At 45.3% G+C, this 27,804-nt stretch overlaps 1 protein-coding gene across 1 annotated transcript in view; it reads left to right on the forward strand.

The window, feature by feature from the left end:
• Nucleotides 1-23,841, forward strand: part of PDE6D (phosphodiesterase 6D) — a 42,769-nt gene extending 18,928 nt beyond the window's left edge. The window contains exons 2-5 of the mRNA XM_068163918.1: nucleotides 15,746-15,834; nucleotides 19,835-19,960; nucleotides 20,808-20,913; nucleotides 23,234-23,841. Coding sequence (XP_068020019.1) covers nucleotides 15,746-15,834; nucleotides 19,835-19,960; nucleotides 20,808-20,913; nucleotides 23,234-23,315 — 403 coding nt within the window. The 3' untranslated portion in view covers nucleotides 23,316-23,841. The remainder of the gene's footprint in view (nucleotides 1-15,745; nucleotides 15,835-19,834; nucleotides 19,961-20,807; nucleotides 20,914-23,233) is intronic.
• The last annotated feature ends 3,963 nt before the right edge of the window (nucleotides 23,842-27,804 follow it).

Genomic DNA, 27,804 nt, shown 5'->3' on the forward strand with positions numbered 1-27,804 from the left:
TGGGAAGATCAAGGGTAGTGGTGGAGGAGGCAGCGGGGTTAAACTAGATGACCCTCAGAGGCCACTTCCAACTCTGGTGACTCTATGATTCTATGACCTAGTTCTGACTGCCTTGCACTAGACCACTTCAGCATCTCTAAGGGCATAGTCAGTCCATGATATGTTGTCTATGCCACTGCTTTCTCCATATGCACTTCTCCTGCTCCAATGTGGTATTGTTCTGATGGGAGACAGTCCTTCATGGTAAGCCTGGTGCAGTGTGGGGTCTGCATGGGATACAGTCCTTCAGGTCTAGTTTACTTGTTCTGATGCAATGTTTCACAGAGTCTACAGGTGGGTACCTGTTCCACCACAGTTCTCAATGGGCTGCAGGTGAATTTCTGCTCTGGTATCTGGAGCACCACCTCTTCCCCTTCCTTCTCTGACCCTATTTGTTGCAGGACTCTTTCTCACAGTTTTCCTCACTGCCAGTCAGGGCTTCTTCCTTTCTAAATCACAGTTTTCCTAAGGTGACACCAGAAAAAGTGATGGGCTGACCTGTGTCCTCTGGTGGGTATAATGGTGGCAGTTGGAATTGACTCTTCCTGACACAGAGCAGCATTGAGTCACTGAGAGATGAAAGCATGGCATTATTCCACACCACACTTTGCACAAACACCACCTTCCCTGGTCTTTTACAGAGACAGAGTCCACTGGTAGAAGCACATCTTGTAAAGAAGTAAAACCAGACCAGAAGAGCAGTGAGACAGAGCAGGAGATGTCATGTTTTGCATGGATTGGGGAAGAGTGAGGGCTCAAAGTTGGTGTAGGAGGTTGGCTCTCGACACCATCTGTCCATCTAAAGGCCAATTCTCCATTTGCTTTACAAGTCAGTCACCAGCTCTGGTGAATAATAGCAATCAACACATTGCCACATGAGTTATAAAGCAAGGCAAGTCTGAAGTGTGATGATGACAAAAGCCATGGCATTGTATGAAGTGACATTCAGTTTCTCTTGAGAGTAATGTGCTGCCATCCTCCTCAGTGGTAGTGGTGCACCAGTGCTTAGTGCAGGTTGTCAGCTGCTGTTTCCAAAGTGTCACACATGGGAGCTCTATACAGCTGGTGGTGGTTGGGCTTTTGGTGCTGCTCCTATTCAGAGCAGGGCAGGTGCAGGAATGTAAGTGTGCTGGGTATTCCCTTACCTGGTGTCAGCATCAGTCTTGAAGATAGGAATTTCAGCTGAGATGAGCTGTGTTGGGTGACACAAACAAATCAGATGTTTTTCTGCAGTGGACAGTGTTTTGATTGGTGGCTGTCCTATGTCTGACCTCTGTCAGGATTCATCTTCTGCCTTCTCCTGGCCCTTTGTTACCTGTGAAAGGTACAGTCAGGGGAGCTTCTGCCATCTTTCACTACCTAAAGAGAGGAAGCACAGTTGAGTTGCTTGGAGTACAGATGCAAAAGGTCCAGAAGAATTCTTGAAGTGTTGAGGATGACAGCATAGTAAAATAGTGGGGATTTAAGCCTTTTGGATTAATAGGGGAGCTTTTATGCAAAATAGTCCTGTAATTGCAGGCTCATTTTCTGCTTGCCTTATCCAGGCATCTTCAATGGTGTCTTTGTTTTCTCCTAATGGAAAAAGATAGAAAATAAGCAATTAAAGCAGACTTGCTTAAATGAAAGGCTGTTCAGATACCACAAATCTGAGCATTCAGATAGCCACTTCTAGCTAAGATTGCTGTTTAGTGTGTTGTTGGGTTTTGGTGGTGGGTTTTTTTTTTTTTTAAGTTAAAACCCCTCTAACTGCTGCTGTACTTACTGTGTGGTGTGGCCAGGCTGCTGACAAGAGATTAATTTTCACTCTTTGTTTCAGCTGTGATCTTTTCTCTCTTTCCGCTCCTCACCCCAAAGTAATTTCTTACGAATGTGAACATAGAAATGAGAGGTTAATTACTTCCATTATGTTCCTGGGATCCTTGTTATACCAATGAATCTTGTAAAGAAATACTACAAAGTCTGGTAGTGGTCATGTGGAAAAGATGGTGTTTGCTCTGAACATAGAATCATAGAATCACCAAGGTTGGAAAAGACCTCAAAGATCGTCAAGTCCAACCTGTCACCGCAGACCTCATGACTACTAAACCATGGCACCAAGTCCAATACCCTCTTGAACACCTCCAGGGATGGTGACTCTACCACCTCCTTGGGCAGCACATTGCAATGGCCAACAACTCTGTGAAGAACTTTCTCCTCACCTCCAGCCTAAACTTCCCCTGGCACAGTTTCTTCAGGCTAAACAATCCCAACTCCCTCAGCCTCCCCTCGTAGGGCTTGTGCTCAAGGCCTCTCCCTAGCCTCATTGTCCTTCTCTGGATTCGTTCAAGAGTCTCAGTGCCCTTCTTAAATTGAGGGGCCCAGAACTGGACACAGGACTCAAGGTGTGGCCTAAGCAGTGCTGAGTACAGGGGCACAATGACTTCCCTGCTCCTGCAGGCCATACTGTTACTGATGCAGGCCAGGATGCAGGTCTCTGCAGCTAAGCCCATTTAGTAACTGACTTGTCAAGAGTGTCAGAAGACTTCCTAAAATGCATCAGTTGATGTTCTAGTAGGGAAAAGTGAATTTCTCAAGCTTTATGAAACTAAAAATACAAACCCCTTGCTCCCTAGCTTGTGGTCTTAGTGCCAGCCAGACGTGGGCAAGTCCACCATTGAATTCTCCTCAGAACAAAAGGATACTAGGGAAAACCAGCAGACATCTCTTGCACAGTGGTAAATGTATTTTCAAAAGGAAATGGCTTGGGTTTATCCTATAATACCTGCTTCTAATATTAGTGGAAGATTAACATTGTCCAGTCACTTAAATGTAAAATCTTTATGGCACACCAGCATAAATTTTGAGTTAAATCTCAAAGACTCTTGCTTTCTCAGAGTGTGTGTGTGTGTTGCTTAATCTGCCTGGCCAGTGTAGAGGATGTTGTGATCTCCTTGTTAAAGACGTCACACTGAGAAGATTGTAGTAGAGGAATAAATAGAACAAGTGTTAGGAAGCCAAGCAGCTCATCTTGGTTGAACTAAAATGCACTCCACACAAACTGCCTTCCCTACAGGTTTGTCTCCTCTAAGTGAGATTCAGTTATCGTCTTGAAGAGTGCCTAGCTGGCTCATTTCAAGCTTTTCTAAGTACATTTGCATCTTTTCCTGAAATGTTTGGGGTTTTTATCTATTCCTGCAACTAAACTAAGTAGCCACTATTTTTTCACAAGTTTTTCCTCTGGTGGAGAGAGCAGATGTGGGCAAAGGCTTCTGTGACCGTTTGAGGCTGTGCCTTTAAGAAAGGGACAGTGCAAAGTGCAAGAGGCTCAAAACTTCATCAATTTCAGTACGGGTGGATATCTGAGATTTGAAAGACTTCCCAATAAACTGTTAAACTGTGTATGTTAATAGATTGCATAAAAGCAACAAAACAATGAGTGAAAAATGAGTCCTTGCCCGTTCTCAGCTGGATCTGGTGAGGCTGGAGGTACTGGAAGCTTTTTCAAGTGAAGTTAGGAGAAGCCTGCTGCTGGAGTTCACTGCTCGTTTTTTACAGAAGGGGTTTTGTTTTGTTTTATTCCAGGGCTGGACTGAGACATTTTTTCTCTTCTGATCCAAACAGATGCTGAAAGAATGCAATGGAAAAAAAAGAAAACAAGGCAAGATGCATCTGGGTGGATGCTTCCCTGTAGTGGCTGCCTGTTTGCAGCCCAACTCTGGGAGGCTTCAGTGGACATGGAAATAGCTAATCCCCAAATGCAGTTCCATTATAATACCGTGTGAGGGAATACCTCAATGTTACAGGTCCATTTATGGATCCTTGTCACAGAGCTGGCTGAGTGACACTCCTTTTGGAAGCACAGCTCTGCCCAGCACAGAGAGCTTATTTTTAGGATTTTAACCAAACCAAGTGTTTCAAGACTTGGCATTGTCTCTGAAACTTAGACTAACAGCTTGACCGCTGGCTGCCCATGTTGAAGGAGTCTAAGAGTGCTAGACTGAAGGTGGTATTGGGGCTGTTTGGACTTAATTCAGCAAAATATGTTTCTATTGGCTCAGCTCTTATGAGTCCTTGGGTCAGTAATCTCTGGGTGTCATTCTGTACAAAATGGATGAGCACTTTGTGCAAAATGGGCCCTGCCTGTCCCTGCCAGCAGCACACAGCCGCAGCATTCGTCCTGAGACTTTGTCCTTTCCCATTAGCTGCTGACTGCGGCTTGCAGAATTATTGCTGCAGTTCCCAGAGCTGGCAATTTTGAGGACAATTTGAATACATGAAAAAGTGCTGTGTTTCCACTCCTTTATTGGGCTCCCTTTTGCAGCTAATGAAATCGTGTGGAAGGAAACTTTGTATATGAAAGGATGTCAGAAACTGTGTATCAGGGGCAGCTCTCAGTTTTAGGGGGGGGAGAGATTCTTTAACTTGGCTGACTGCTTGAAGAAATAACCTGAGATAGGAAGTATGACCCATATGAGGACTCCATTGAAACATTTTGAACTCAAAATACAGTTGAGTGTCCAGATTGCAAAAAAAGGGGCAAATATTTCCACAGGCACTCTAATGGAATCAGTATGAACCAAAAAAGGAATAAATGCAGGGTTTCCCCCCAGGACTCCTGTTTTATATTTATGGTGTTTTTAAGTTGCCTTAATGAACAAGAATATTACTGGTAAGTTTCAGTGTTTACTCTGTTTCTACCTAGAAGCATTTTGCTTAGATTGTCAGAGCCAATAGATTTTGTGTCCTGCTTTAATATGCCATTTTAGACACGAAAAATTACTTCAAAAAAAAATAATTCTGCAAGCAGTCATCTTTGTTTCCTTCCTGCCCCCCCTTCCATTAGCAATGCTTGGCAGTGATTCAGAACCACCCTGCGCTCTTGTCAGGGTAAATGAGAAACCACCAGAAGCCAGAAAACCATGGAGCAAAGGGAACCACTGGCACCCGCTCTGTAGCATGATTGCAGCGCTCTGTGCTCCTGCACGGTCACTCCAAGTTAGAGTAAGAGTTTCCATTAGCTGGAGAGCAGGGTTCCTGACTGGTGAAAGAGAGAAGCAGCATTGACTTTTGAAGCACAAGACTGGAAACCAAACACTTCCAGAGATGTCTTTCCTCTTCTCTTACCAGTGCACATTGTGGCTGTGGGCAAGTCTTTGTGCTTATTTCCCAGACTTTACAATAAGCAGTTAGTAAAAAGCTACTTTGGGAATGTATTTGAAGTTTTTGAAGTACAGTGTAATACTAGGGATGAAGTTATTAGGCACTGATCTGTACTATAATGTCTGTTCAGTGGGACATCCTGCCTTCTAGCTAAGTTCTAAGATTCATCTCCTGTCTGGGATAGCCTAAGGTAGATGATAGTGTCAGTGTGAAGCTGTGCCAACTGATAGCACAGTGAATGAATTCATGCCAAAGCCCTGTCACCTGTCAATTTCCAACCTGCAGATCTGCTCTTAGAAGAATGTGGTATATTAATACCTCCAGTCAACTACATATTCTTCTGAAATACATGAATCTGATAAATCTGTGAATTACTGGAAATAGACTTTGGACCTCAGTGTTAGCTCTGTGAGAGGAGACAGGAGGCAAAAAAGGACAAAAAGAAATTCATTAATGGAGGGGGGAGTGTGTAGTCACAACATAAGCAGGGGCAGTTGGAAGTCATCTAGGCTTTTTGTGTTGTCAGTTGCTTATTTTACCAGTGGGACGGTTTCAGACTGAGATGTTGCTTGGAGTTCAGAGGATAGATAAACGGAACAGCAGGGGGACCTGCTGATGCTCAGCTGTGCCGTTCTCAATAAACATCACTTTGCTCAATAGGGAAATTATGGCAGTGGCCTTCAAGGAACAAAGGCATCAACTGGGCACAAACCGTGCTGTCTAAAACTGCCTTTTAAAAGCCTGTTAGGTTTGGGTTTTTTTTTCCCCACTCTTCACACAAGGCTACAGGCCATTCAAGTGAAACTATGAAAACACCAGCTAAGCAGCCATGTTTATCCCATCAAAAAAGCTGGTCAAAGAAGTCTTTGTTCCTCTGCTCAGGTTTGTGCCCTGTCACTATGGGGAAGTGTGAAGATCCTTTTAGACGTGTGAAAGAAAAAAAGGATCCACTCCTAGAGTGTGGCAAAAATGAAATCAAGCCAAGCTTCCTTCGATAAGCAAGCCAATATAACACACATTTTAAAACAATTGTACAATGGTATAAAATCAAGAGGCATGTCGGGGTTCAAAGTGCAGCATTCCATTCAAGCTAATTTTGTTGCCTGACTGTCATGACATCCTGTGTTTCAACTCAGTAAAGAACAATAAGCCATCACGATTTACAGGGAGATGAATTCCTCTGAGGGCTTCTGGTTACAACCTCATCTATGAAAATGAAGTTACTCTCCAGAACCCCTTGATAGATTATTTCCATGAAACTCCCTCTAGTTCACTTATTGCTGAGAACCTTGAGATATTACCATAATAGTTCAGCTGGGCTGAAATGATTGAATGTTCCAAAGACGAAATGAAGTTGTTTCAATTGCTGATTCACTTGCAGCATTCCCTTACAGATGAAAATTGTTTGATGTGCTAAGATTAAAAGTGGGCAAACTTACTCCAAATTGTTTGGGAGTTTAAAGCATTTAAGTTAATTTTAAGCATTCTGGATTAAAAAGGTCTCTCTCCAGACAGATTTGAATTGCAGGAATGTTCTTTTAATTGCCTTTCCCTCATCATAATGTTTCTTGGAGTAGCTCCTCAAGCTGTCCTGTGATCTGTCTCACTTTTTGTTATAGGTGAGGCACCTTCTGCAAGGAGGTCCCAGCATTTTATATTTGAAGTGTATTTTTGGTTTCTCCTGTGTATGTGGTGTCTGTATTAGCTTTCTGCTTAGTTACATTCAGTTTTGTTCTTTCCACTGAGCTACAAGCAGCCCACTTTAAAACTGCATTCTGGATTTTAAAGGTCACATTCTTTTCTCAGATGAATACATCATTCCCCTTGATTCACCTGCTGTTTCTGCAAGCTCAGAGTATTACTGATGACATTAATTATGTTAATATTCAGAGGGTTCTTAGCATGAGCTCAAGCTTTTCTAACATGATAATTTTTTGCACTCCATTTAAAATGCAGGGAAGATAGGGAGGAGCTGAGTATTGCCACACTGGAAAACAGGAAATAATTTTCTTTGTGCAATTCCTGCTTCTGAGATGGCCTTGCAAGCAATGATGAGTTTTTCTGAGTTATTGATTGTTTTGCTACCTAGGATCTAAAACAATCTCCAGATGCAATTTCACAATGTTTCTCCTGCTGAGGCATTGGTACAAAGGAATTCTGTCAAGCCTCTTCAAAGCCAAAGGAAAGCCTGAAAAACAGAGGCAGCAGAAGGCAGCACAAAACCACTACATTGCTTCAGCCTGCTTTTATTTTGGCACTGTTACCTGGTTCTAGGAACCATTGTAACATCTGTTTCTAGAGAAGACAAAACTCATTTCTAATAGCAGCAAACAGAGCACTTCCACAGATCTGGTACAAAAAGCAGCTGGCTCCCTCTGCCAAGGGAACCTGCTCCATAGCTGGTGATTTGTACATGTAGTTTTTGTTTGGAGTTGATTCCCACTTAAACAACATTGTGTTCTATGTGCCACAAGTCCATTTGGGGGTTTGCTTTAACTTTCATTGTCAGGGATCTCAAATCTTAGATTTTCTGTTGGAGTTTAGAAGTGCTTAGTCTTTTTAGGTTGAGCTTGGTTCCTAGAGAAGTGCCTAGCATGTGCTCTGAAAGCATTGTCTAATGTGGCCTTTACTGGGCAGTTTCCTCATCAGCTGGAGACAGGAGCTGCTGGGCAACATCATGTTGCTTTTGTCTGGAAAAGTTAAAGGCTACTTGCAAATGCCTAAAGTTGTTCCTATTGCTCAGTGGTGACAAAACATTGCTGGAATTTGTAAGAGTTAAGCTTCTACAAGACTAGATTCATGGGCACAGAGAGGTAAATCTTGAAACCATAGTGCCTACATCTGTCCCTAGTTCAGCTGTTTGCAAACTACTGTACTGGATTCTCTTTTTACCTTTTTCCCTCCTGATGACCCTGAGTTTCATCTCAGCAGGTCTGTAATGCTTTCCTTCCAAACCTACATCCAATCACTTCTTGCTCCTTTGCTTTGATGAAGAGAATTCAGTGAAATGGAAGCCTTAGCTTAATTTGCAGTACTCCTGTGTATTACTGCAGAAGCAGAACATATTCTCCCACCCTGCCTGCCCATGCTGGATAACTTTCTTTCAAGAGTCTAGGAGCTCTCCATCTGCATTGTTTTCATACAAGTACCTGCTTTTGTTAACCCTATGACAGGTGTCACCAATTCTGATTTAAATACTGGATATGTGGAAAGACTTCACTCTGAATACTTTCAGCCAGTAAATTGACAAGAATGAAAGCTAAACATAAACTATCTGAAAGCAAACTCTCTGTTTTACCTTGCTCTACATGATGCCACTAGGGTGCTGTGGAGTAGAGATGTGTGTTAATTGTCTATTTTGATGAGAACAGTGAACATTGATTGTATTGTTCCACCTAAACTGTTAGAAAGCAGATGTTAAACTGGATAGTCTGCACAAAATTTTTATTAGCAAATCCTGCTGTGGTTTTACTTCATTTCCAAGGTATGCAAAGTTAAAACAGCTGCTGTACTTTTCTTGTTTGATCACAGAATCACCAAGGTTGGAACAGACCTCAAAGATCATCAAGTCCAACCTGTCACCCAAGACCTCATGACTAAACCATAGCACCAAGTGCCATGTCCAATCCCCTCTTGAACACCTCCAGGGATGGTGACTCCACCACCTCCCTGGGCAGCCCATTCCAATGGCTGACAACTCTCTCAGTGAAGAACTTTCTCCTCGCCTCCAGCCTAAACTTCCCCGGGTGCAGCTTGAGACTGGGCCCTCTTGTTCTGGTGCTGGTTGCCTGGGAGAAGAGACCAACCTCTCCTGGCTCCAACCACCCTTAGCTGTAGCTGTAGAAAGCAATAAGGTCTCTCTGAGCCTCCTCTTCTCCAGGCTAAACAATCCCAGCTCCCTCAGCCTCTCCTCATAGGGCTTGTGCTTTGCAGCTGCTCTGACTATTAATTGACCTATGGTGCATGTTTGTTGTAGACTTTTGTAGGGTGGCTCAATGTGAGCCCTGCTAAGACAATCTCTAGTCAGAGGTTCGAGCAGGAAGTCCTTTCATGGTGAGAACATCACTCGTCTTCAGAACAGTTATCCAAGGTGCAGAGAGTCTTTGTTAAATTCCTGCAGGGAGAGTATGATATGTAGCAATAAGTACTGTAGTTCAAGAGCAGGACCAACCTTACTCCATAGGAGAAATTAACTAAGGGCTACTTAATTTAATCTAATACAGCAATATTAACTTCTGCCCTATTAGCATAATTTTCTAGTGCAATCATGGCAGGGTTGACATGGCTTTCAATAATGTGTGTTACTATCTTGCCAAGAACAGCTTCATCCAGCTCTGTCTGATGTTGGATGAAAATAGGTGGTCACATAAGATCCATATAGGTAGCACCTGCAAGTAAAGATGTTAGGGGGAAAGTAGGATAGGAAGGGAAGCTCAAAGTGTATATGATAGCCTGTTGATTTTTTTTCTGTGATGCCACAGCTGTTAAATATATCACTCTGGTTACATAATTTGCTCTGAAATGACTTTGTTGGTTGTGGAGGACTTCTGCTGCATTTTGTCATGTGGTTCACATTAATCTGTGGATCTCCCTGGCCTCTGTTGCACAGCAATTTGTTCTGTGCAGGAGACTTTGAAAGCAGGCTCTTTTACAGTGAATACAGCAGTATCAGGAGTGCTTTGAAGGGATAATTGGCTTCCTTCCATTTGAGGATTTAATGGAGCACCTTTCCAGTTCCCAGCACCTGCTGTCTTTTGGAGGAGCACAGTAACCCATATTTTGTGCATCACTCCAGGAAAGCTGGTTTATAATAGTGGAGGTTTTAAAAATGCCTGCTCCTGTAAGAGCTGTCACAGCACACTTTCTGACTAATCTGGTAGCCAAGAGAGTGTGCTGCAGCCTTAAAGGAGGAGAAGTTGACAGTGTTACACCCAAAGGCTCCAGTAGTGTTTGAAGAGTAGCTTCTAGTTTGTGTTTGGCTTCGTACTTCTGTCACTGGTCAGAACGGATGGATGTTTGTTCACTTGCTTCAGATTTTGTCCTGAATTTCAGCCTCAGGCTGGGAGGAAAGGCTCCTTGCCTCTTACCACACTGCCAACATGTATACTTGTGGTCTATTAAACACCAAAGAAAGCACCATTTCTCTTGAGTGCAGACAGGGTGAACTTAAGGACCTGATTCAGCAGAATGTCTGTGCGTATGCTTAAGTTTAAGCACATGATTAAGAGTTCTGTGGGAGAGGGATTTGGGACTTGTAATAAAAAGTGAGATTAGAGATTGGAGAGATTAGAAGTCAAACAGCATGAGTGGAGTAGAAGCATAAGGCTGTTTGGGTGGTCTGTGTGGTAATCCTGTAGTTTGGTAGTTATTTTGTGTATTGGTCCTCACTCGGACTGAATTGAAACAACTGAGATGCAAATACTCCTCTGGGAGAATACAGCTGATAAAAATATAATCCCCAAAGGTTGATCTTTATTTACTGATAACATTCTTTAAAGTAACAGGCTCATCCATGTCATGAGTGCCTGGTTGTGTCTGCTTTTCACAGCAGAGGATGTCAAATCAGGAGTGAAAGCTGGGTAATCCAGATCAGAAGCTTTTCTGGGTCTGCAGCAGAGGTGTAAGTCTCAATCGTTTGGGGCTTTCATCTCTACTGTCTCAACCGCCCCTCTCATTTATCCCATAGAACAATGCTTATTAACACGTATTTGTTGAGATCCTGTTTGCACTTGGCATGTAGTGAAGTGTTCTTAATGCTCCATTTCATGTGCAGAAGAGAATGACAGGGGAAAAAAGGCTGGCTAATACAGTGAAGGACCTTCCCTTCCAGGAGTGGCTATGAGCGTTAGGTTTGCTTTTATTATGAAAGATAAGAGTGCAGCAGTACCTGAGGTTTTTGAGTGGTGTAGCCAGCAAGGAAAATGAAAAATGGAGCATTTTAATGGAAGAGATGACACCTAGTGTTTGCTGCAGACTTGGAGATACTCAACAAGTGCTAAACATTATGGCTTACAAATAATAATTAGGGAGAGGGGGGCAGAAGTTCTTTAACTCTGTACTACTATAGTGATTAATTTTCTTTCCACTCATTCTCTTCCTTCAGGGTTATTCTTAATTACCAGTTTGGTCATACATGAGAATCCTTTGCAATGCTAAAGCATTTAAAGATAAGTGTGTGTACTGTGATTTGTTTAGACGAGGTGATCTGTGTGACAGATGCAAAAAAGAAAGCATTTCTGTTCTGAGATCAGATATATTCAGAACAGCAAAACTTCAATTTAGAAGGGCACAAACTCTTTCCCTTCATCAGGCTAAGCAAAGTAGGTCTGTGAGGAAGCTAATTCATGCCATGTATATAAAGCAAGTCAAGTTCCAGCTACTACAAAGCTTTTATGTAAGACTTTGCTGACCCAATAGGTGGTGGAATATAAATAGATCACCAGTACACCCTTCCTTCAGCCATTCTACCTAATCCTTCCTCGCCTTCGGGATTGAAGAGCATTTGATCTATTGAGTCTTAAGTCAGACATTGTTGCCTACAGAAACAATGAGAATGAAATTGTAATGGTGTAAGAGTGAGTGTGTGTGTGATGTTTAGAATGAGAAGCTGAATTAGGAGTGCATTACCGTTCCTCCTCTCTTTCTATGTATATTAACTTCACAACGCTGCAACTGCCTGGCTCTCTTCTTGCTCTCCGTAGCTACCCCTGCCAGGTGGCTTGACATGAGCCTTTTCAGAAAGAGTAATTGTGTTAAACCTATATTAATTTACTTTCTCCTTTTCAATAATACTTAAAATGCCCTCTTCATCCTGCCTGCAGGTCTCCACTGCTGCTCAGAAGATGGAGCACTTTTTATTTTTAGTAACAATATCTCTCATGCTGGGATGGAAGAATCTTAAACCAATTAAACACATTAGAAGATAACAGAGTGTGTGGGTTTGGTTCAAGATCTCCATTTTCTTCACTCTGGGGTATGTCCTAGTACCAGCCTTTCTATCCAGGATGACAGAAATTGTGTGATAAGCTGCTAACTAGGTAAGCAGTGCAGCTGCTGCTTTGTCAGGTATTCCCTTGCCACGAATTCACTTGTGATGGGTTTGGCCTTTTTTAATTCCATTACAGCTAAGTTTTCTAAATGATCTCTTTTTTTTCCTCTCCTTAGGAAGTTTGGATTTTGGTTTTTTTTTTTCCCCAGATCCCTGTTTCTTTTTAAACATTAATCTCTTGAATGTGGTTTGTTGTGTTGTGTTTTTTTTTCCCCCAATAGAAGAGGATTGTGTGTGTGTGCCCATGTAAGATGTGATGATTTGTCTTCCCCTTACAATAATGAATAATTAATAGGAAACACTTGTGACTTGGATGGAGCATTGTGATCACTTAATATATGTCCAGATCCACATATTTTGACTCCACGTATACCCTCTGAATAGCAAGTTGATACAACTCCTTTTTTTATTTGCAGAAGTTGGAAAAGCATGTCCTGAACCTGCACATATGCCTGTCTAGGCCAGAAAGCCTTTGGCTACACTAACACTAAGCCTTTGTTTCAGTTGATATGGAATGCACATGGGTTGGCAATGTCCAGATTGTTTAAATACAAGAGAGTTTTCTAAGAGCTGACATGCATTATTGATGTGCCTGCTCTCATCAGCAGGGATGTCTTGAGCTTTTAATTTATTCTTCATCTTTAATTTGACCAAGCATGGGGCAGGCTGTCCTGCCTGGTTTTCACTCTTACAGTGGAACATTAATACAAAATGAAGTCTGATGTCACTTTAAAAAAGCCTTAATACCTCAAAGATTAATGTATCTAGCATTGTTCAGCATGGTAACATAACTTGTATCACCTTTCTTGGACTGGATTGGAAGAGGAATCCTTGAAAGGAGAAGTGACAGAGCTGTGTAAGTCTACAAGAGTGTTTTCTCTCACCAGAAGTAGTAAGTCACTATCACTCTGTAACTATGTATTTTGAGTAAGGGTAATAATTAACCTGTGAGGTTACATATAGGCACTTCATTGTCAAAAGTATTACAGATGGTAAATGTAGCTTCAGAGCCCTCCAAAAATTTGTAAGGGAAAAGGGATAGGAAAATAAAGCAAGGCAGGGCATGGCAAGGGAAAAAGAAGATAGTCCATGAAGATAGTCCATTAGTTTAGAGTACTGTTACAGCACTAGGGAGCTGGATCAGTTCCTGTGTAGTGCTGGGTTTGCTGTTCTGGTTGGTGTTTCATCTCCAGTTCAGAGGAACTTGTCTAGCGTGTGGCCAGACCTGCAAGCTCATAGCTCTTGGTGGTAGTGAACAAATAGCAAGTAAGTGATTACCCATTGGAATGGGCTGCCTGGGGAGGTGGTGGAGTCACCATCATTAGAGGTGTTTAGGAGGAGACTTGATAGGGTGCTTGGTTGCATGGTTTAGTTGATTAGGTGGTGTTGGATGATGGGTTAGACAGGATGATCTTGAAGGTCTCTTCCAACCTGGTTTATTCTGTTCTGTTCTAAATACTTCTGAAAAGGATATTATTTTTTTTAAAGGAAATACAGGGTTTTGTCTACTAAGTGCCTAATTTACTGAGTACAGCTAATAGTTGAGAGTGTTTGCATTGCAGGCTGTTGTGAAGATAAATGAATTTATCAGGGAGATGCTCAGGCTGTCTCATTTGTTGTTTGTCCCCTGTACATGGTGTTTGATAAATTGCACACTTGCTTTCTGTGCAAATAGCTTCGCCCTGGCTAGTTTGTGTGTTTGTCTGTGGGAAGATGTGCCAAAAAAGGTGGGTTTTTTGGGACATTTTAAATTGCAGTTGGGGTGGTTCCATCCTGTGGGTTTTGTTGGCTGAAGGCTTTGAGTTTTCTCACCAAGTGAAGTGCCTAGCCTTGCTGCAGGTTCTTCTTGCCATGCTGCTGCTCATTCTTCTCTCTCTGATTTGCCCATCTCCCTTGGTTTACTAGCTGTGGACCTTCCTGCCAAAATATGGAGGTGGCATATGGGATGCATATGAGGATGATGCCTCCTGTGTTCTCCCCCTTTCACTTTTGCCTCAGTCCCAGAACAAGGGGCAGGTATTACGTGCCTTAGAACAAAAGTAGACGGACATGGAGCATGGCAAGAGGGAACGCAGGGCTGCCTGCTCAAGTTGCTGCTAAGTGTTGGAATCTGTAAAGCCACCCCCATGTAAAGGGATCCTGTGCACACATTCCCACTTTTCTCCTCCCTGTTACCCCTTCAGTGGAACAGGGGAAGTCTGGCTAGCCTTCAGGAAGGGAAAGGCTTCTCACATCTGCGCTGAAGCTGCCATCTTCCCTTCCCTTCCCTTCCCTCCTCCACACACATAATTTTAAAACAAATGTTACACTGTAATGCAAAATTTGCTAAAGCATCTGTTTCTTCCCTGGAGCTCTGGAAAAATGTGATCAATGTGACAAGTTTGTGTGAGTCTGCCTGGAAACTGTGTATGTTAGGAGATGAGTTCAATATGCATATTTCTGACAGCTCCTATTTATACCTACATCAAGGTTCATATTGTCCCTCCTCTGTTTCTCTACCTCCCCACCCAGTTCCCAGAGCAGTTGGTCTCTCTGCTACTTGCAGATAGTTTCCAGGCTCTTGTTTAGGAGTTGCTGAGGAGTGCACTGCCATAAGCCAGCAAAAGGGAAGGCCTGGAACAGCATTAGTTTGCCTGGCCTTATCTCACAAACTGTGGTCAGACTGTGTGCATTTTTGCTGGCAACCCCTCAGCGCCACCTCTGTGAGCTGTGGAGCAGGAGGCTGCTGCAGGGCATTGGGCTCTTACTGATGACTGTGTCCCTATGCCAAATGGCATCGTGCAGGTGTGCAGGCTCCTTGTTCTGATCTGTCATGCCTGAGTTGTTATGTTACAGGGGACATTTTTCAAAAGCTTGTTATCAGTTGTCCCTTTGAAAATATGAGCATTGCATGCTTGCCTGTAACTCCAGTGACTGATCTGGGCTTTTTGAAAGCTGTCACAGCCTTACTCAGCGAGAGTGAGAAGAGAGCATCCCTTTTTGCTTAGCACTCAGCAGCTGAGGAATTCCCAGGAGTGGCAGTTAGCAGGTCAACAGCAATAGAACAACCATTGATATCAATATTTTGTAAACTAGGAAAGCAAGCTCTAATCAGTGTTACTCTTTCTGATGCTATATAGGAAACACTTCTTTTTCTAGCATTCCTTAAATGCTGGAGGACAGAAATGGAGTGTATGGAATTACCTGTTATTGATAGCAGTGCTCTTGCTTCTCTGCAGCAGTGACATTGCCCTTATCCTTTAAAAGCGATGGAAAATGATAAATGAGGTTAACAAGCTTTAGACCAAAGTGAAAACTAAACCTGTGACTGTACAACTCTTGCTGCATTCATTCTGGTCAGGGGTTGGCTTGTTAATTGATTTTTCTGGGGAAAAGCATCTCTTTTCCTTGGCCTCCAGAGAATCAGAGAACACAATTGAAACTCGGATGGAGCAGGCTGTTTCAGGGCTTATCGAGGAGTCCTGGGCACAGCGCTTAGGGATGCAAAGTGCTTGTCTTCCTTAATGGCTTCCCAACCAGAAATTGGATGAACCTTCGGGATGCAGAAACGGGGAAAATCCTCTGGCAAGGAACAGAAGATCTGTCTGTACCTGGAGTGGAGCATGAAGGTACTGTGTAGCCTTGCTGTGTGTTTTGGGGCTGAGTGGTGCTGCATGTCTAGGTCAACAGAGCTGTGAACACAGCCCTGCTCTGAAGGACGGATGTCCTGACTCTGACTTCACACCTTCGGAAGCTTCCTGCCTGCTGCCCTGCCACGGTGCAGAGCAAACTACAGCAAGGCGTGCTTTGGGGCAGAGGGCACAGCTGCAGATGGGTCTCAGGAGAGCCTGGTGTGTTGTCCCATTTCCCTCCTGCCATCTTTCTCACTTTGGCAAATCATGTTACCTCGCTGTGCCTCAGATTTTCCTCACGTATGAAACAAGAGCCCTCACCTCCATCAAAGGAACTTGGGAATTAATTAAAACATACTCTGGCATGAGATTAATACCCATTGTACAAGGAATTGTTAAGACCCTATCTGCTGTGCACTTCAGTCATCCATCTAGAAGATGGATCACTGCAAACTGGAACAGGTGCAGAGAAGAGCCATTAGGAGAAGGCACTGAAAGGATTAGGGATGGGAGGATAGTCTTTCTTAGGAGAAGAGAGAAAAGCCATTCTTTGTATGGCTTTGAAAGAAGAGAAGGCTGAGCTGGATAGATTATTCTCAATAAATAGGCCAAGAAAGGGGAGAGGTGCCCAACAAAGGGGGATAATCTGACAATGAATTAAAAGAAGGTGTGTGGAAATATGGTTCTAATACAAGGCTGCAACAGAAGCAGTGAGGGCAAATGGTCAGAATAATTGTTTGAAAACAAAGGCCATGTTTGTCTCAAAGTCATTGTAGAGTACGTGTGTGTGTGTGTGTTCTGTGGCCCTTCAGGGCAAATCACAGTCTAGACATAGCAAAACAAAGGATCCAGATACATAGGAGAATGGACAAAATATATTTCCTTTAATCAGGACCTCTGTTTGCTTTTTAAACAGGACTTTGATTTGATTTAAGTACAGGTTTCCTTAAAAAATAAACTAAGTTTTAAGTCATGATACTGTCTTACTGCCTGAACTTACCACTTAGATCAAATAAAAGACTCTTACTGTGATGTTGAATTGCTGCCAAAGTCTTAACATTAGACTGCTGAAAGTAGTGAAAATCACTGCCTGAGCACCTGAAACTGGAATGAACCATCTAAACTGGATTTTGACAGCAGGAACTTTTTCAGGTGCCCAGTCAGCTCAGTTCAGGGACAGTGCATTCAAAACTGGGAGGCAAGCTGAGAGATGCGAATCCATACCGTTTAGTTTCTTCCCATACATGAGCAAATGCTGGAATGAGCTACTGAGGTATAGCAGTTGTAGAATCCCAGTGTTGTTCCCAGTTACCACAGCCAGCTTTCATTCAGGAAATGCAAACAATTCTTTCATTGTCTAAGAAGGAATAATAGTTTAAAATACCCAGTAAGTTTGGCTAAGGTAGAGGTCCCAAAAATTGTACATGCTTTGATTAAACTGTGTGAAAACATAATGATACAGATCACAGGATGTTAGGGGTTGGAAGGGATCTCTGGAGATTAAGTCAAACCCCCCCTGCCAGAGCAGAGCCACAGAATCTAGCACAGGTCGCACAGGAATGCATCCAGATGTGTCTTGAAAGCCTCCAGAGAAGGAGACTCCACAATACCTCTGGGGAGCCTGTTCCAGTGCTCTGTGACCCTCACAGTGAAGAAGTTGCCTCTCATGTTGAGGTGGAACCTCCTGTGCTGTAGTTTATAACCATTACCCCTTGTCCTATCACAGGGTGCAACTGAGAAGAGCCTGTCTCTTCCCTCTTGACACCCAGCCCTCAGATATTTATAAACATTTAAATCCCCTCTCAGACCTCTCTTTTCCAGACTAAAAAGCTTCAGGTCTCTCAGCCTCTCCTCATAAGGCAGTGCTCCAGTCCCTTAATCATCATCATAACCCTCTGCTGGGCTCTATCAAGTAGATCCCTCTCCCTCTTGAACTGAGGAGCCCAAAACTGGATGCAATATTGCAGGTGAGATCTCACCAGGGCAGAGTATAGGGGAAGGAGAACCACCCTTGATCTGCTGGACACACTCCTCATTAATGCACCCTGGGATGCCATTGGCCCTCTTGGCCACAAGGGCACATTTCTGGCCCATGAATGACTTGTTATCCACCAGGACTCCCAGGTCCTTCTCCATGGGGCTGCTCTCTAGCAGATCACCTCCTAACCTGTACCATAACCAGACATTGTAGTTGAATTCCAGGTTATGCAGCTGGACCCCGGTGTGCCACTCATCACTTTCTAATCAGAATTAATGATTTGATAATTATATGTTACCTATACAAGTGCTTAAATAAATGTGCATCCATAGTGTATCCTCAAATTAACAAGAAGCAGTGGTAAACTCGGGACAAAGCCTCCCACATTTCTGCATGTTTTAGAGTGGATCTAACAGATGAGAATCAGGCTTCATTCTCTTCTTTTTAATAGGAAAAAAAAGTTTAAAAGTTAAATGAGTTTAAAGTACTTTCAATTAAAGTTTCCTGCCTAATGATATAAATACCAATTGCAATCTCTTAGAGCTGTGAAGGGTGGGTAGTCCTACTTTTAATAAAAGTAACCTTTTATTTAGTGGTTTTACAATATTAGAGCAAGCATTCTGAGCAATCTGTCTTGAGGGTGAAAGAAACTTAATGATTGAGCTGCAGAATGATTGTAACAAAGCCATTTTGCCCTTAACTGCAGGGGGGTGTTGGTTGACACCACACTGTAGCCCGTGCTTGTGAGGCCAGGGAAGGATGGTGCCATGAAGATTTCTAGCCAAAAAAAGAAACTGCAATACAGAAGCTGAAACAAATCTGAGAGCTTTTACATTTAAAACTCTTCCCTTACACTTTTAACTTTTTTTTTTCCCCTTCTCATTATGACTATTTTAAACAAACTATGGGGTTTGTACTTCTTCATTGGACAGGACAGCAGCTAACACTCCTGAGCCCTCCAGCTCTCTAGATTGGTTTCATACCAAGGTCCTGCTCCTTGCAATTGGTTTACATTAGATGGATTTGCCTGAGGTTTGGTAGACCCTTCCTTTGATCAAACAGCAGCCTGCTGTCTACTCATGGATGTTTTGATGCCCTATCTACTTAGGAACTCTTAAAGCACATGCCAGCTGTATTCCCTTCCTTCTTTACCTCTAAAAACTGTATGTGAAACACATTCTGATACTCAAGCAGGGCTCCGTACAATCACACCACTGGAGGATGACAGGCTTGGGAGAATTGTAGTACATTGACTCCCCCCTGTATTCTCCCAATGAAGACCTTTCAGCATATTAATCAGTGCTCACAAACTGTTCTTTCTTTTACTCCTCCACCTCTAAAAAAATCTGCATGAAATATCTCCCAGGTACAGTTTGCCGCTTGCCCTTGCTCTCTCTCACTGCGAGGGCCCAGAAACCCCGGGCTGCCCAGTCACTCTCTTTTTAACTCACCAGTCTGGTACTGGTTTTACTGCCTCAGTGTTTACAGATGTTTTGTGCACTTTTATAGGACCTCCTCAGAGCTGTGTGAGATGGCTGAAAGAGTGCTGCTGGGCTGAGAAACAGCCGTTTGTGGTTTGCTGGGGCTGGGCATCCTGAAAGGGCAAGGGAAGGAGAAGTGAGAGGGGTGGACACGCTCGGTGTACCGAGCAGCCCCTTGGCTGCTTGTGCTCTTCAGCACACTTCCTAAAGTAGAAATTTAAGTTGCATCTCATATTTCTACCTGAAGAATTGTGGGGGGTTTGTAATAAACTGTTGAGAGCAGGAGTCTGAGAGATCGGTGTTGCATCTCTGGTTCTGTCACAAGTTTTGTTCCTGGCTCTGGGCAAGGTGCTTAACCTATTTGCATCTTGTATTTCACTCCCGCAAAAGTGAAAACAAAGTCCTTTGTGTTTTCACTTCCCCTGCTGCTGTTGCTGTAGTACCACTAATCGTTGTTTCAAAGCGTGTTACCGTAGCACCTGAAGCAGCTGGGTTTGTTTCCTTGTGTCCAAATAATGCTCCTTTATCTGTTTCACAGCTCGAGTTCCTAAAAAAATCCTGAAGTGCAAGGCGGTGTCCCGGGAGTTAAACTTCTCCTCAGCAGAACAAATGGAAAAATTCCGACTGGAACAGAAAGTTTATTTCAAAGGGCAGTGCCTAGAAGGTAACTCAGCTGCTCCCTGTGCAGCCCTCCTGCAGCACGGGGAGTGACCCCACAGGGCAGGGATTAGAGAGACTCATCGGGGTTGAACGTGGTGATTTTAATTTCTCAGAGTACCGCCGAAGCACTCATCTTGTCAGGACTAATGGGCCGCAGTATTAGGGATAGCATTTCATAAGTGTATTAACACTTTGTTATGTAAGCAAAAAGTCTGGGTAATCGTGCTTCAGGGCATAAATCCACCGCGGGCTGCTGCCTGAGGCAAGGAAAGAGGCTGCGTTACAGTCGCCCATTATGGGCATTCCTGCATCTTCCTCGGAAGCATCTAGTGCTGGCCACCACCAGGCTGGAGGCTGGATTTAAGGAGCCTTTGGTTTGCTTTGCTTACAGCAGTGCCACCAAGCATTGTCTGTGTGACTCCAGAGCTGCACATTTGATCTCCCTCACTACAATATTGCTCTTAATCTGAGGTGAAGGGGGGGGGAGTTGAGTTCCTTGTCTTTTGGGCAACCAGCTGTACCCTTGTCTCAGCTGGAGCTGGGGAATGTCTGCAAGAGGGGGAGTGTGGTTTTCCTGTTCCCAATTAGGTGTGATGACATTTCCACTGAATGCTGAGGAAGTGGTGTGACTTTATCATTGCTGTCAGCTGTTTAGAAAGGGAGGATCTGCTTTGAGAGGAGGGCAGGGTCCAGTGCAGTTTAAACTGTACAAAGAAGTTTAAATGTAAAATGTTAGCAGCACAGTGGGACAGTTTAGGGAGTTCCCCAGTCTGTCAGGTTAAAAACAAAAGGACCATTTGTGGCTTTTTGTCTTCTTTCTAATGCCTCTGGATCTTCTTTTTACTTTGCAGAATGGTTCTTTGAGTTCGGTTTTGTGATTCCTAACTCCACAAACACTTGGCAGTCCTTGATAGAGGCAGCACCTGAATCACAGATGATGCCAGCTAACGTTTTAACGTGAGTGCCTTGGGCTTACAGAATCTGGGAGCCAGCAGAGAAACAGCCATGTGTGGCATTTCCTTGGGGGCCACAGTGGGAAGGAAGAGAGGGAGCTGCTACCAACTGAATCAACTTCACTGCTGTTAGCTGTTGAGAGATAAAAGGGGCGAAGTCAACCTCATTACCTTCTTTCCCATAGGTCCAATCTGCATTAATCTTACACTAGAAGTTTGGAGGAAGTGGAGCTGATCCTTTATTAGTTGCTTCATTATTTTTTTTTTTGAAAGGTGAACTGTGAAAAGATTTTTTTAATGCTTTGAAGCTGATTACTCTTTACATCCAAGGCAGGGGGAGGAAAAGAGGTGTTTGGGCCACTTTCAGATCTAGCTGTTGACCACTGGCTCTTGTCCAGGGAGGTTGGCTTTCATGCAGTATATCATGCATTGGAGCTACCCTAGTGTTTGTTTCACACCTGTACCAGTTTGCCAAGCTTTGTGTCTCTGACACTGGGTTGTAGACTATGCATTTAGTCACATGGAGTTTTATCTGGAAATAAAATACTCTTAACAGGTAGGAAACAGTCACTTTACAGTCGCCTGCAATGGGATTCACACATCTTCCTTGGAAACATCGAGTCCTGGCTGCTGTTTGCACATTGTCTTCTGAGTAGATCAGTGATCCCTAGCACTTGTGTCAGAATGTTGCGTGCTGAGTGTTGCTCTGAGTGTAGACAGCAAGGCACAAGCTGTGGTGGGATGATGGAAAAGGGCCCTGGGAAGCTGTACTTGCTGACAAAAAGCCACCTTCCCTGCAATGCTAGATGGGTGCTGGCAAGCACATGAGGAGCATGTTGCCAGCAGAGGCAGACAGGGATGGAAGTCTTGCTGCCAGCAAGAGGCAGACAGGGAGCAGCCAGTCTCACTGCAAGGTCACTGTGTCCTCTGGAAGACCTCCCTCTCCAGCTTTTTCCCTCTCTGGAGAAGAGCCCATTGCATAGGGATGGGAACTACCATCACTGATGTCTATGCACAGCATGTTTCAAAGACAGTGGACTCAGAAGAGAACATCAGTGTTCCAGTGGTGTTCTCTGGCATAGCCTGCTCAGAACTTTGTAGGTGCTACATGCATCCCCAGCTCCCAGAGCTGATGGCTTTCACACAGTACAGGAGGAGCTAGATTTGGGAATCAGAGTAAAGAAACAGACAGCTGATAAGCTGGTTTTGACCAACTCAGGAAATCAAGGTATTTTCAGGACTGGGAGTTCTCAAATGATCTTGAGGATTTTCCAGTGTCTCATTCTTTCCCTGGAATCTGTGCACTTGTCATGTGCAGCCCAGATCTCTCATGGAGATGTCCTAAGTCATTCTTGAAGCTTTTCAGCAGAAGCACCAGCCTAAAGAAATCAGTTTTTTTTACAGGTACCAAGGCTTGGAGAGCCCCTCACTTTCTGATAGTCTCTGAGGCTCTGTGTTTGTCTCAGTGCTTCCATAGCAGGGGAGAACAGAGATGTGATCTTTGGTGCTCACCAAGACCCTCAGTATGAAGGATTCCCAGGATGACTGAATATCAGAGGGAGAACATTCCCAGGCACTTGAGTTCAAGCATTGCTCACACCAGAGCAAAATCCTTATGCTCTTGCCAGATTCAGCTTTGCCAGTGTTACAGATACTAAGAGCTGCCATGGAGATGGAACTGCTTTGGTTTTCAAGAGCCAGGTTCTTTAGACATGGTTAGACCACACTGCCCAGTGCTGTCATGGCCCCAAAGTTCTTAATTTTGTCTACCCAGGTCAGCAAGTTAAATCTTCAGAGCTTTTGTCACACCCAGATCTACATTTCCATTGCAGTCTGTGTAAAACATGCTTGTGCTTTTGCATTTAAGCACTTCTGGGGGGGAAATGACATCTTCAGTTGGCTGGAGTAGCTTGCTCAGCACTAGGGGACTGAGATGGGGATTGAAAAAAGAACTCCCATTGGTTTTCACAATACACTGCAGGAGAGAGGGGCCTGAAGGTGCTGGGGCTGCTTGTTTATTTTTAGCCCCAGAAGTTTGCAGTTTGTGAGCAGTCCCTGCAGCCTGTGTGATACTGTGCCCAGAAGGGGAAGGGCAAGGGAGGGATGGGGGGGAACTGCTCCATGCAGGAATGCTACGGGGAGATCCCTCAGCCCTGATGGCCCTGGACCAGGACTCAGTGCTTGCTGCATGTGGCTCCAAGCCAGAGTGTGTGTTGCAGGGAGTGAGGTGTCAGCTGGGGTCTGTGAGAGCGTTGGGAGCCGTTGCTTTCTGCTGTGCAGGCGCTCGTCTAATCCCTCTTCTCTCTCCTCTTTCCCTTCCACAGTGGTAATGTTATTATAGAAACTAAATTCTATGATGACGACCTTCTCGTAAGCACTTCCAGAGTGAGACTTTTCTACGTTTGAGATGGGGCTTTTGGGAGCTCTTTTAGTTTTCCTCCATACAGTTCTTGGTGCAGAACCCCCTGACTATCCAGTGGAAGACACTCCTGTAGGCGGTGACCCTGGGGACCAGCTCAACGTGGGTTGTGACCTTTGCCCATCACTTATTTTGCTTTCTCCTCTGACAAGACCAGACCAAACCCTCAGAGACAGGACCACGTGCTTGGTGAGGCACTGGAGAATAGAGGCTGTCTCTGAGCATGGGCAAACGATGGTCATGCAGAACCAACACTGTAAATTGTTAGTTGCATCCTTTGTACTTCTCTGGATCCTGCTCTCATCTTCCATTTCCACTCTCACTGAGTTTCATTGGGGGGGGATTAAGTTACCCTTTTCATTTTTTCCCATGTGGTAGGTTTTTATCCTTTCATTGGATTTCTGTGTAAATGGTTCACACTTCTTCTTTCCCTGAATCTGTACAATAGACTGTGAGATCACCTAATGTAATTAAACTGATTTCTCAATTAAAACATTCCTACTGTCCAAAGAAGGGAAGCAAAGTCAGTGCTGTGTGGTTTCTGTTATAAAAATGCCTTGCTGAGGGGCTGACCTCCTGTGGCTCCAGGCAGCAGCAGAGCAGAGCTCTTCACAGCCCTGCTTCTTCCACCAGCTGACCATGCAGGAGAGGTTTCCTGACCAAGGTTTCTCCTTGGCCACCTTACAGTCTGTCAGTCCCATGGCTGTTTGCCCAGGCTTCTTGAGCAGCACTGCAGGTGGTTCTGCTTCTCTAGGTTCCTGGGGATGCCCAAAGCCCTCTGGAAAAGCTGCATTCCCCTAAGCCCACCAGCCCCAGCCCTGTGCTGGGCTGAGCTCCCCCAAGTGCAGCTGTGGCTGCTGGTACCAACAGTCTCCAGGCATGTGTGGCTTTAATGACACACAGGGACAGTGCTGCTCTGACAGGCTTCTCCAGCCCTGCCTTGTGCTACCCTTCCCCCTTGTCATTTGTAATTAGGCCTGGCACATGTAAATCCTGGGAAGGGACAGCTCCAGTGTCTCCTCTTAAATATCACAGACAGCTTTATGATCACTCAGCACTTTGGTCAGCCTGTCCTGTGGCTGAGCTTGAGATCCTCCAGAGTCCCAGGGAAATGCAGTGCACCATTCCAGATCCTGAGTGCAGCCATGGCTGTCTGTGGGAGGGATGCAGCCATCTGCTTTTTTTCAGGTGCACTGAAGCTGGACCATTAATCCCCACGAGAAGAGCATTAGCCATCGTAGCAGCTTTCTGATGAGACCTCGCTGATGGATTTCAGCCTGCTGGACTCGAGGGGCAGAGCCTTCTCAGCAGCGTGACCTGTCCCAGAATACACTGAGATCAACCAAACCTGCCTTCTGCACTCAGCCTGCACGGCAGCCACTGAGGGCAGCGCTCCTCAGATGAGAGACAAAAGATGTCCAGAAAGGAAAAGCATAAAAGGTGGAGGGGTTTGGGTCCAGGTACTAGAGCATGTTCTGAGACAGGTGCTCTGCTAGACCCGCAGGAGGTGTGTAACAGGCAACGTGCAAGCGTCTTCTTTTGCTTCCAGAGTCCTCTGCCCTCGCCGCCCGCCCCCGCCTGGCCGGAGCTGTCCCAGTTCCCCCAGTGGGAGCCGGCTGGCCCCGCGGCGGCTCTGCAGCAGGTCATTGCCGCCCTCAAGTGGCTCCGTGGGAAATAGCTGGCATCTCACCCTCCCATGTCCCTGGATCAACCTCTCCCAGGAATCCCCCAGCACCCCCCAGTGCGGGGCGCAGCCCTCCTTGAAGAACCGATGGAGCAAAGGCCGGAGCTGGGAGAGGGCAGGGGCCAGACCCAGACGGCAGAAAAGCCACGGCAGGGCGAGAGAGACAGAGTGGTCTGACCAGACACCACCCAAAACCCAGGTGAAGAGTCTTTGGGTGCTGGAATCAGGAGCTTGTGCTTGGCCCAGACAGCTGTGGGTCCCCACAGGGCTGACAGGGATTTGAAAGAAGGGATAGGAGAGCCTCCCAACATCCTGCCCTGAGCATGGCTTGTCCCCAGAGCTCCCTGGCATGGGACCACTGGCACTGGGGCAGCAAATGCACTGGCAGTGACAAAAGTAGGGCAGGGAAGGTCAAGTGTGGGGCAGGAGGTCCTGTGTATGTGTCATCACATGTGACGTTGTCCACGTTCTCCAGGGTGCTTCTGGCAGTCTTTCTATGCATGGGTGGGCAGGGGGAGCAGTGGGAGTGAGGCATAACAGAGGTGTTCTGCCTTTCACATAACCAAAAATGTTCTCACCTGGAACCCTGCAGCCATGGCAGGCTGGGAAACTACCCCCATCCTGGTCCTCACATCGGGCACTGCATGAGGGGAAGGCTCCATGTTGGCAAGAGGAGCAATTTTGGGAGGGTAGGACCTAGCTGAGTGAGGCAAGAAGACTGTTGCCACAGAGTCTGTCATGCAGCCCAGCCACAAAATCCCAGCTTATCTGGAGCCACAGGCACCTGACTGGCCAAGCAGTGCCTGGGGGAAGGAACCAGATGGATTCAGCAGCTGCCACAGGCAAGTCCCAGCCAGCAGAAGGCAGCTGTCAAGAAGGTGGTGCTGGTCTCTTTCCAATGGTGTCCTGTGATAGGAGGAGGGCAAACAGATACCACAGATACACACTGCAACACAGGAAGTTCCACCTCAACATCAGGAGAAACTTTTTACTGTAAGAGTGACAGAGCACTGGGACAGGCTGCCCTGGTGGCCAAGAAGGCCAATGGCATCCTGGCCTGCATCAGAAATAGTGTGGCCAGCAGGAGCAGGGAAGTCATTGTGCCCCTGTACTCAGGACTGCTTAGGCCACACCTTGAGTACTGTGTCCAGTTCTGGACCCCTCAACTTAAGAAGGACTTTGAGACTCTTGACCGTGTCCAGAGAAGGGCAGCGAGGCTGAGGAGAGGCCTCGAGCCCAAGCCCTACGAGGAGAGGCTGAGGGAGCTGGGGTTGTTTAGCCTGGAGAAGAGGAAGCTCAGGGGAGACCTTACTGCTGTCTACAACTACCTGAAGGGAGGTTGTAGCCAGGTGGAAGTTGGTCTCTTCTCCCAGGCAACCAGCACCAGAACAAGAGGACACCATCTCAAGCTGTGCCAGGAGAAGTCTAGGCTGGAGGTGAGGAGAAAGTTCTTCACAGAGAGAGTTGTTAGCCATTGAATGTGCTGCCCAGGGAGGTCGTGGAGTCACCATCCCTGGAGGTGTTCAAGAGAGGATTAGACGTGGCACTTGAAGCCATGGTTTAGTTAGTTATGAGGTGTTGGGTGATAGGTTGGACTGGATGATCTGTCAGGTCTTTTCCAACCTTATTGATTTTATGATTCTGTGAGAGGTTGTGGAGTTTCCTTCTCTGGAGTCTTTTCAAGACCCATCTGGACAACATGTTAGAATTTAGTATTGTTAGGGAAAGATGCAGGACAACAAGTAAAGTTTCTGCCATGGACTTTAAGGGGGCTAACCTTGTCCTCTTCAAAGGCCTACTTATGAGTATCCCATGGGCTAGGGCTCTAGAGGGTAGGGGAGCCCAAGAGAACTGATGAGTATTCAAACACTGCATCCTCCAAGCTCAGGACAGGTGTACTCCCTTAAAAACAAAGAAAGAAACAAACCAAAACAAACCAGAAACCCAAGGAGGCAGGAGACCTGCATGGGTAAGTGAGGAGCGCCTAAAAAAGCTCATATGGAAGAAAGAAATTTACAACATGTGGGAAAAGGGTCTGGTCAATTGGGAGGATTATAGAAATGTTGCCAAAGCATCTAGAGACACAAGGAGAAAGGCCAAGGCTCTCTTGGAACTTAGTCTGGCTAGGGGGGTAAAAGAAAAGAAGAGGTCCTCCAAGTATATCAATGAGAAAAGGGGGAACAGGGGGAAAGTGGGCCCACTGCTAAATGAGGCAGGAGATATGGTACCAGAAGGTACAGAGATGGAAGAATTGCTGAATGCTTGCTTTGCTTCAGTCTTCACTCCAAGGACCAGCACACAGGAATCTCAGTCACTGGGAAAAAGAGAGCAAAACTGGTCAGTGAAGAGTGGGTCAGAGATCACCTGGACAAACCAACCACACAAATCTGTGGGCCCCAATGGGTGCATGCACGTGTGCTGAGGGAGCTGCTGAGGGAGCTGCTGAGCAGCTCTCCATCATTTTGGATAAATCACAGAGAACAGGAGCTGCCTGAAGGCTGGAAGAAAGCCAGTGTTACTCCAGTCTCCAAAAGGGGCAAGGAGGAAGACCATGTGGGGCTTGCCCCCTACATCAGGGGGGCTGGGAGCTGCCCCAACAACCTTCAGGAGCCTGCTGGTGAGGGCAGGCCAGCTCTGCAGAGCCTGGACAGGCAGTCAGAGGCCACAGAGGCACATCAGGAAGCAGTGGAAGGAGCAAAGGGGAAGCAGGCAAGGGCAGTGTGGCAGAGAGAGATTTGGGGTGAAGCTTGTAAAGAGCAAGTTTCATCCTCACTGCCCATCAACCATATCTT

This window comes from Melanerpes formicivorus, unplaced genomic scaffold (assembly GCF_026170545.1).
Source record: "Melanerpes formicivorus ecotype bairdi unplaced genomic scaffold, bMelFor1.0.p_v2 SCAF_76, whole genome shotgun sequence".
Lineage (NCBI taxonomy): Eukaryota > Metazoa > Chordata > Aves > Piciformes > Picidae > Melanerpes > Melanerpes formicivorus.